This window comes from Triticum urartu, chromosome 1A, assembly GCF_056163025.1.
Source record: "Triticum urartu cultivar PI428250 chromosome 1A, HENAU_Tu73, whole genome shotgun sequence".
In the NCBI taxonomy this organism is placed as follows: domain Eukaryota; kingdom Viridiplantae; phylum Streptophyta; class Magnoliopsida; order Poales; family Poaceae; genus Triticum; species Triticum urartu.
In genome coordinates, this window is record NC_141873.1 from 19,245,083 (window position 1) to 19,254,634 (window position 9,552).

The 9,552-nt window shown below is 45.7% G+C and overlaps 1 protein-coding gene across 3 annotated transcripts; it reads right to left on the bottom strand.

Moving 5' to 3' along the window:
• Positions 1–473: 473 nt before the first annotated feature.
• Positions 474–5,343, bottom strand: LOC147988506 (uncharacterized). 3 transcript variants are annotated; one of them, XM_087544525.1, is made up of 15 exons: positions 4,722–5,342; positions 4,271–4,340; positions 3,532–3,681; positions 3,317–3,425; positions 3,085–3,228; positions 2,764–2,868; positions 2,296–2,379; positions 2,038–2,153; positions 1,844–1,945; positions 1,650–1,763; positions 1,500–1,556; positions 1,321–1,387; positions 1,184–1,237; positions 1,024–1,098; positions 474–936 (listed from the first exon to the last, which is right to left on the bottom strand). In XM_087544525.1, the coding sequence occupies exons 3-15, from the start codon at positions 3,558–3,560 to the stop codon at positions 787–789; spliced, it is 1,206 nt and encodes a 401-aa protein (XP_087400651.1). In that variant the 5' UTR covers positions 3,561–3,681; positions 4,271–4,340; positions 4,722–5,342; the 3' UTR covers positions 474–786. The 3 variants fall into 3 exon arrangements, with proteins under 3 accessions (XP_087400651.1, XP_087400654.1, XP_087400656.1); XM_087544528.1 differs by having other exon boundaries at positions 4,271–4,338; positions 4,705–5,342; XM_087544530.1 differs by lacking the exon at positions 4,271–4,340 and having other exon boundaries at positions 4,705–5,343.
• Between the last annotated feature and the right edge of the window lie 4,209 nt (positions 5,344–9,552).

Genomic DNA, 9,552 nt, shown 5'->3' on the forward strand with positions numbered 1-9,552 from the left:
AATGCAATTGCAATACACATAGTCAGCATATATTTGTTTCAACCGAAATAATCCAACACCGACTAACAAAAAAGACATCGAAGGTGGGATCAGGGCAGTGCTTCATCCATTGGGCCTCCCTACATATATATACACTGCAACAGAAGAAACAGCAGAACCATTCAGCATTGTACCTTTTCTGGAGAGGAAAGTTCAGTATGGCACCCTTGATATCGATGCACGCAATCTCACCGGAAGGAGACCAAGGAGATCAGCGAGAAGGTGTCGTCTTCAGGTTTGCGATGGAGATGGTGAACTCATCGCCGCTGACTGCCTGGCAATGATGAGCTATTTTGATTCACCTGTAATGTACTGTACTATCATTCACCAGACCAAAAAACAGCATCTTCCATAGACAATCTGGCAGAGGTAAGGCCAAGGAACTGGGGATGCACCACCCCTGATTAACTGGTGCTCATTACTATTATGCGATCTGGTTCGGTAGTATTATATATATATCATATATGCAGGTACAATCCGAAAAGACAAGGTTTCTCGAAATTCTCGAGCCAATTCTCTCATGAGATCGACAGTCAGAAAGGACCATGAGTCAACAACTGCACTGTAATGTTGGTTGATACATAACCACCATCATGTACTCTACATGCATCTAAAAGCTATACATTCATCGTTGTCATCGTTGTCATCGTCATCTTCATCATCCTAGTAGAGGAGTCAGGGCTTGTCATGTCATCCATCAAAAGAAAACATGGAGATGAGGAGGACCGAGACGAGTCATCAGCTAAGCTAGACAAGTGTGGAGTTTGGAGGGGTGATGCCCATCATCTTGTAGTAGGCCTTCTCGGCATCCGCCAACCTCGTCTGGAACATGCCCCACTCCTTCCGGCACCGCGCCCTCACCCCTTCCCATGCCGGCTTCCCGCCCTCCGCCTTGCCCTGCCAAATTCAACACTCATACAAATCAGCAGATTGGCCTCAATGCCATGCTACCTGATACGCGAAGTATCTGTAGTGAATAATTACCTGGTTCCCAAGAGAAGGAACCACCTGGTGAACGATCCACTGGGAATCGACGACTCCGATCTTCTCATGAGCAGGCTGTGAACGAAGACCAAAACAATTCAGTAAAGATATATGCTGCTGAAATTTCATGACGAATTTAAAGAAAGAGAGATAAATATACCTCTACGCATTTCCTGAGGGCGAAGTCGAGACCCCATCCATGAACCAAATCATTCTGCATTCAGGAGAGGCACCAATGAGTAAAGACGGATAAAGTCCATATAGGACGGCAGGCACTAGCCAGTAACGTATACTGACCTGAATCATATGCCATACGCATCGCCATGCCTCCCTTGAGAAGACTGGAGCCATTATTTCAACAAACCTGTTTTACAGCAAAACATAAATCAAGTAATTAGCAACAGAGACGCGTCAGTTAGATCTCTCTAATAGTATAGATGTGGATCAAACTCAGCAAAGAGGTAATAAGCACATACGCAGCACAAGGTGGAAGATGAGGGTCAGCACACCAGCCTGGCCTTTCCTCTGTCACCCTGCAACAACACAAGTTGCCAGCTCAAGTTACTACATCAGAACAAAGAAATCTATTTCTTTGCTTTCTTTCAGACTGTAAATGCACCACTCACTTGTGGACCTCTCGGTCACCTCTTCTTTTGGTCATCTGCCAAGTTAGTCCTCGGTCAGGTTCTAAGCCAGGCTGGGAGATATCCAGACCATTTTTCTTAACAAGTTTGATGTACCTGTAATCCAACACCAATATGTATATGTCAGTTCTCATATCAAGAAAAAATGTCTGGAGAACTGAAGAGTGGAGGCATACTCCTCTGCGTTGAAATGATCGACCCCAAGGTCTTCATCCCAGATGAATATGTACTCGTAAGCTGCCACAATATCAGGGTGCAAGAATCTTTTGGCGTACCACCTAGAGGTACGTGCATAAAGAAGCGTTAAAAGAAGATTGATTTCAAATTACAATCAGAGGAACAGCCAGCACATTGCAGCACAGTAGCGCACCATTTAGTTTGTTTGCTGACACTGATATGGATGGCTCGCTTTGACCACTCAAATTCATCCCATTCGGTCACACGACCATCATAGTGGAATAACAGGATAGCAAAATTGTCAGAAAACTGCAACAAATAAGAAGAAAAAACAATCAGGATGGTAATCAAGTGAAATGGCATGCATTGATAAGAAAATTCAGTTTCTACTGAAACTGCACAGAGCTAAATTTTTGGTTATTCTGCTCAATAAAGTTGACAACAGCATTACCTTCTTCACTGCTCTGTTTATATTTTCTTTCTGTGCATATCCAACAGTGAAAGTCACAAGGTACTTTGGTTTGAATGGCAGGTCCTGCATATTTGAGATCAAATATCAGCACACCAAGCACCAGACGGTAGAAGGGTACAGAATTTAGGACTTCTGATTTGAATTAGTTCAAGACATAACATGTGAGTTGTGAGCACTGGTTGTGAGGTACTAAGTTTCTAACTTAATAACAATGGAGATGAACATGAAGAGCCACAAAGTATAACATTAATTTCAATCTCAACAGTGCATGACGTTTTGATCTTAAAGAGAGAACTGGCTTAAAGATAACGCACACATGCTTGTAAATCTGAATATTCGACACAGAGATGGGAATGCAAGATATTTCTCAAGATGTTCAGTTATAAATAGTTCCATTGAACTGGATATCAGTTAGGTGATGTGAGTATTCTGCCCAAGAAAATGTACCTCACTTGGGTCTCCCCACAATCTGCGCAGATGGAAGTCGGTATCTGGCACAACAATGCCTGGTGCTAGCCTCTCTGCACCCCTGGGGTTTGTCGGGACATAAATCTATGATTCATAAGCAAATACTTTGTTTTAGTGGACAAAATCTAGTAGAGGTGAACATTGATCAGGAATGGATGTGATCAATGTAAATGGTTAATCTATGCACACCGATTATTCAAGCAGAATGTTTTGCCAAATGGACGCCATATCAAATACTTTACAAACTAAACTAGTAGCATTCTGTCACAATGTCAAAATTAACAAGTCATAGAAGAAAACCTTTAAAGTAGTGTTTGTATTTGGTTCGGAAGTGTTCTCCCTTGCATTCCTGACAGAATTCCAGGCATGATTAAGTAAAGCTTGGGTCGTGAGCCCAGAGTTCCTCTCCTCTATGTACGAAACAAAGCTGGATGGGAAGTGTAGCTGGCACATTCCAAACACAAATAAGTTACTCTGTTCCGTTGAACCAAAACAATGCGGTTACACTGAGAAAAAAAAACATCATTACTACCTTTGTTATGCTGACCGACGGGAATGAAATTCCAATGAAGAAGCCAAGGACCACTCCGATAACGGTTACCATAACAATCCTCATGGTTTCGTTCGTAAATCTAAACACGCTGCGAGCATTGACATGCCACGCAAAGAGCAAATGGGGAAATATTAACTGCAGGGGAAGCGTATAGCCAATTCAAATCAGAAGTAGAGAGCGAAGAAGGTACACACCTGCGACTGACAGCTGGGAATTTCGCCATGATCCAGTACAAGAACGCAACCACAGGGGGTGGACACTTGCGAGCGAGGACTGCTACTCCTCGTCCACAGAGATCATGCTGATGGAGATGCGCCGCACCATACGCAGAACAAAATCAAAGCCTGTAGGAAACACAATGGCAAACCCATGGTGAGAGACCCCGAGAAGTACAAGCAAGTGACATTGCATATTTGCATGACCTGTGCATGATGAAGTAATGACCAACCAGAACATATTATTTTCTTTTTTCAAGATTGACCCACAAGACACTGACAGTTTGCAATTGTAATATGGTTCAACACCTCAAAAGCATCAAACAATGCAATGTTTTCATGATGAATGGACGGCCAACAAGTGGTAAGTGGTAGTTTAAATTTTTGCCTGCAGCTAAGTTGAGAAACCTGCCTCTCTGGCTTATGCATGATGAACAAATGACCAACCAGAACATATTCTTTTCTTTTTTTGAGATTGACAGCCAGAACAAATTCTTTTCTTTCTTTCAAGATTGACAACCAGAACATATTCTAATGCCCCCCCAAGACGCTGACATTTTGAATTTGTTCAACCTCAAAAGCATTGAACAACACGATATTTCGCGATGAATGGAGGGCTAATAAGTCGTAGAGTAGTTTAAATTTTGCCTGCAGTTAACTTGAGAAACCTGCCTCTCTGACTTACTATGCATGATGAACTAATGACCAACCAGAATACATTGCAGTGACCCACAAGACGCTGACAGCTTGCAATTGTTCAACCTCAGAAGTATCGAACATCACAACCTGTAGTAACAGTAGTTTAAATTTAGCCCACAGTCAACTTGAGAGACCTGCCTCTATGCACCGGGATTGATTACTCCTGCTGATTAACTAAGACTTAGAGTTGAAAAGTCCAAGCATGCTTACGGAGGATTCAACTCCTAAACTATAAACTAAATCTTTTCTTAAACAAACAATAAATAGTGATAAATATATTGACTGAACATCCAATTAGTAGTAGCAATCCAGGTCCCCATCTTCTGAAATCCAATCCCCAAATCCAACCAATTGCACCTACCTACCTAAAAGCATGCTTTTCAGAGAAGAAGAAGAAGAAGAAAAAAAAGCATATTTTTTGCTACTCGAAAAGGGTTGGGGAAAGAGAGGAACCTGTGCGCGCACCTACCAGAATCAGAGGCGGTGGCGGAAGCTGAACCACTGGGACGGAGCCGATCCCCCTCGCCTCCGGCGCAGCCGCTGAGCTTGGCAAGACAGACGGGATCGCCGCCCACGGCGATGGCCCCCCGGATCGAGTGCACCGGCGCCGGAACCCGCGACGAATCCCGCCTCAACCCCACCAACCAAACCAAGAAAGCAAGCAGCTTCGCGGCGCGCGGCGGGCGGAGCAGCTAGGAAAGTAGGCGGTGCGGCACGAGGTTGTGGCCGGCGCGTATATGTAGGGGCGGAGGTGGGTGGAGGGGGCGGAAGTCGTGGGGCGCGGCAACGGCGCGCGACGGCGAGAGGGGAGGCGGAGTCCAACCAACCGCACAAACAGAAGCACCCAAGCCAAGCAGGGGAAAGCGAAGCAGAGGAAAGGAAGTTTCACTGTTCCCTCCCCTCCCACTCCGGGCGAGGCGACGACGTCGTGGACGTGGACGCGACGCCGGTTGCGGTGCGGTCCACGCGCCCGCGGCGGCCGATCCGGCAGCGCACGGCCGGGATGCGTGGACGAATGGGCGCGCGCGCGGGGGTAGGCCACGTGCACCAACCGCCGTCCGAGCTGTGCGCTGTCCCCTCCCGCGACGGACAGGAGAAAATGGCAGCCACCTACCAAGCTGCCATGCCCACGTCTCCCACCAAGAGAAAGATTTTCATGTAGTATTTGTGCAAGATTTAGAGACGTTTAATCAAAAAAGACTTCGCATGCTTGCATTACTCCTAGATTTCCATTCTCCGTCGTCTACACCACACGGCAGCAACGTACTCTACTGGTCAAAGCAAAACATGTCTTCATTGCATCTTCCAAATACAGAGGCCGAGGGTCATCCTCCTTTAAAAAAAAATGTTTGAAAACCGACTCCACATGCCATATAAAAAGAATACTAGAACGTCACATAATACTGAGTAGATTTCCATGTGTGTTTGCAAATGTCCGATGGCGCAAGGTCTCTGGTGTGCTATGAGCGAGCATTGGAGTATGCCAGCTTTGGAGAAGATCAAGAATACGGGGCCTGAATGGCTCCTCCTCCATCTGCTGCACCAATGTTCTCATGATGAGGGACTTCCGGTTCTTATGACGTTGTGGAGGGCCTGACACGTCCATAATGAGATAACCCACAACAAGCCGACGCCTCCTTTTGCTGCCTCGCCGAAGTTTTTCAACACCTACATTAACTTGCTATTATGTACTCCCTCCATTCTAAATTACTTGTCGCGAAAATGGATGTAGGTAGATGCGTTTTTAGTTATAGATACATCCATTTATGCCCTCTAAAGTTGATCAGATGGTTCTAGACTCGAGGATGGACTCGATTCCCACAAAACGTGCACCAGGACTTTGAAAAGTGATCATATATTATGGGACGGAGGGAGTACCGAGTAGATATTTCTTTAGGTAAAAAAAATATACTGAGTTTTTTTAGACAAAAAAAAAAGATGCTGAGTAGTACTCCACTTTTGACCACTGCGCATGACTTTTTCTCGTCATTTATGTGCGCGCGTTGAGCAGGTCGCGCGATGGACCGACAAACAGTTTGAGGCGATCTGGGCCGGTCTGACCAGGTCATGCCTTAGTCAACTCCCAGCCGCTGGCCCTGAGCCCAGCCCAGTATGCGCGCTAAACTTGTGAAGGAAACCTCCTAAACAGCGCTTGCGGCGCCAGCAACCCAGCTGGCGCTCACGCGCACGCGACATGGGCAGGCCCAGCTACCCCAGCTCGCTTGCCTCAGTTGACCAGTTGACCATTAATTGACCAGTTAAACAGTCGACCGGCTGACTGTTGATTTTTTGAAAAAGTCAAAAAAAATCATGAGTTTGATTTTTTTAGCAAATTTGAAACTAGTTAGCGGCTACAAAAATGCTCATGAATTCTAAAATATTTCACAAGTTTAAACAAAGTTCAAAAAATTTGAAGAAAAAAGTTCAAAACTTGGAAATGTTAACCATTTGAAAAGAAGTTTGCAAAAATGAAAAAGAGTTGACAAATATGAAAAGATCACGAAAAATCGAAAGAGCTTCACGAATTTTGAAAAAACGTTCATGAATTTGAGTAAAAAGTTCAAGAATTTGCAAAAACAAATTCGATTTTGAAAAATCTGCGCACATTTGGAAAAAGAAATAGAAAAGCAAAGTATAAAAAAGAAAATTTTTTTACAAAACCAGGTAAGGCGGTATAAGCGCGCGCGCAGGGGGGGGGGGGGGGGGAGGAGGAGCTTCGTACCAGATCGCATGCTAAGTTACATTAGATGGGCCGGCCTTTTGACGGAAGAAACAATTGACAGGGGTGTGCGCTAAATACAGGGGTGTACATGTCGAAATGTGTCAAATAGAAGAAAAGAATGATTCAAGGCCGACCAGTGCACTACTCTTGCTACTGTATATTTTTGAAAACAAAATCTTCTCTTTAGGAGGTCTGTTCGCGGATTTGAGAGAGTTCGCGAATTTCTATGAAACATACAAGTGTTTGCATGGTTAGTAAGTTCAACCAAGAAACAGGATATTGCAAAGATCACAGGCTAGGCACATGATACAGGGTGCGGAATAAGTTATTCTTCACCCGAGCAACCATTTCATAAATAAATTACATTTGGAATTACATTCATATTGATTCGCTATGTAAAATTTGGCACAAGAAAACAAATATATAGATCGTAAAACAAGAAAATTTGCATTTTATGTATATTTTATATTATGTTTTGACATTTCTAATTTTACGTAATATAAAATATTTTTTACAGTAATTATATATTTTCTTACGTTTTCTTTTTACGTGTGGAATAAGGCAAAATTTACAAAATGTAAATTCCGGTGCATTTATGTTAAAATAGAGGGGGAGAGAGAGTAGAGAGGATGAAGAATAACTATTTCTCACCCACGACGACGAATAATTGCAAGATACGTGTTCCTGAGAATTGGAATGGTTACATAGCAAAAGCACACTGTTAGTAAAAAGTAGAAATCGATGAATGTATACATGTCCGCTCTTGGCAGAAGCTGGAATTGATTCTTAACGTCAATTTGAAATGTGTTTCTAGCTGTTATTCATCACTAAATTTATATATTAGTTGGATAACATTTGCTTAACCCACTTCACTGGAACCCAGCAGACTCCATGAACTGGTGTACCGTGCATTACATATTTTTTTTAAAGATCCAGCAAATTGCTGGCTTCGATTAGATTTAGCAGAAAGCAGCGGAAGAATAACATGAGGAGGATCCGAAGATCAAAGAAAAAGAAAAATGACAACTCTACTGGCTGCAGAATAACACTACTCTTACAAGATGGAACACCATCCATCCACAGCAAGACAACGCAGTTCCGACTTCGACGAAGAACTACAGAGAACAAAGCATGGTTGGCGTCACAGAATATCACCGAACGAACCGCCTGCCGCCCCGTCATCGTACACCACCAGTGCCCCGCACCGCAGCTTCGACTTCACAACAACAAAGCGGCCGAGGTAATCTTACGGACACGTCGGAGAAGAGCCGACTACCACGACCAATGCCACGCCTCCGACGATGCTCATTACCGTCATCGTTGCCACAGAAGCCAAACCGCCCTCATTGCCGGACAGACACTACCAAGCAGCACGAGCGATATCCCCATCTACCACTGGTCCCTCTGGTCGGTAAGGAGCTCCTGGAACGATGCCCCAAGAGGTGCGATGCACATCACCACCATCGCCCGATCCCAGGGGATCATGGGTTTCCCCCGAGCATTCTTGCATAGTGGAGCAAGCAGGAACGCCTCGGCGACGCCTTCAAGAAGGAAGCGGCGCCTGCAAGCGTCGTCGTCGCCTGCCCCGGCCCAAAAACCGGCAGCAAGGTCTTCACCCGGCCCTGCACCTCCAACCACCAACCCGAGCTAGACCACCACCAGAACAGCCGATCCAACTGTGACTGGTCAGATCCGGCACCCCGTGCATCAGCTGCAGCCACCCCTCGCACGCACCACCGGCCGTGTACCGCCGTACACACGGCCAGCACGAACACCGCCTCGCCCCGGAGCCTCCGCTTTGGGGACCTCCCACTTGCAGATCCACGAGCACGAACGAAGACTCCCGTGTCCTAGACGGGCCCAGATCTGGCCAGCCCGCTCGCAGACACCATGTAAGGTCATATTTATCCCTAAGTGTTTTGGTGATTGAGGACAACGCATTTGCGGACTAATCGTATGCCATGAGCTTTCCAGACTCTTCTCTGCTAGGCACAAGACGATTGGGTGCCCCTCGAAGACTGACGAAGACGGCGTCTTTTCTACGTTTCTTTTTGGTGGATTTGAGTCGTAGGAAAGCCGTACTATTAAGAGGGGGTCCGTGTTGGAAAGGTTTGGGTGGAATCATCACGTACACGTCTCCTTTTATCCCCTCCTTCTTCCTTGGAGCTTCCTCCGTTTTCCTGCCATAGTTGACTGGCTGCTTGTGTGGTTGCGGTAGTACCGCTTCAGGATCAACGGTAGTACCGTGGGCATCCACGGTAGTACCGCGCAGTGGCGCGGTAGTACCGCTCTCCTGGAGCCGTACTACCACTGCCCACCAGGCTAGTGCCGCCCGGTTGCGGTAGTAGGAGCGGATGTAATTTTTTACATCCGCACCTGCCGCGCTAGTACCGCACTTCCTATTCCGACCGAGGAGAACAGGCCATTCTACAGGGTGATTCGGAAATTGCGGAAGCTTGGTTTGATCAAGCTGCTGAATATTGGAAACAAGCTATAACGCTTACTCCGGGAAATTATATTGAAGCACAGAACTGGTTGAAGATTACGAAGCGCTTTGAATTTGAATAAGACCGCCGTGC

Excerpts from the sequence above, each read along its gene's own strand:
- LOC147988506 (XM_087544530.1), bottom strand. The coding sequence starts at position 3,560 with ATGGCGAAATTCCCAGCTGTCAGTCGCAG. Across the intron at positions 1,764-1,843 it reads GATCATTTCAACGCAGAGGA|GTACATCAAACTTGTTAAGA; the intron begins GTATGCCTCCAC and ends GTTGGATTACAG. Across the intron at positions 1,388-1,499 it reads CATCTTCCACCTTGTGCTGC|GTTTGTTGAAATAATGGCTC; the intron begins GTATGTGCTTAT and ends GCTGTAAAACAG.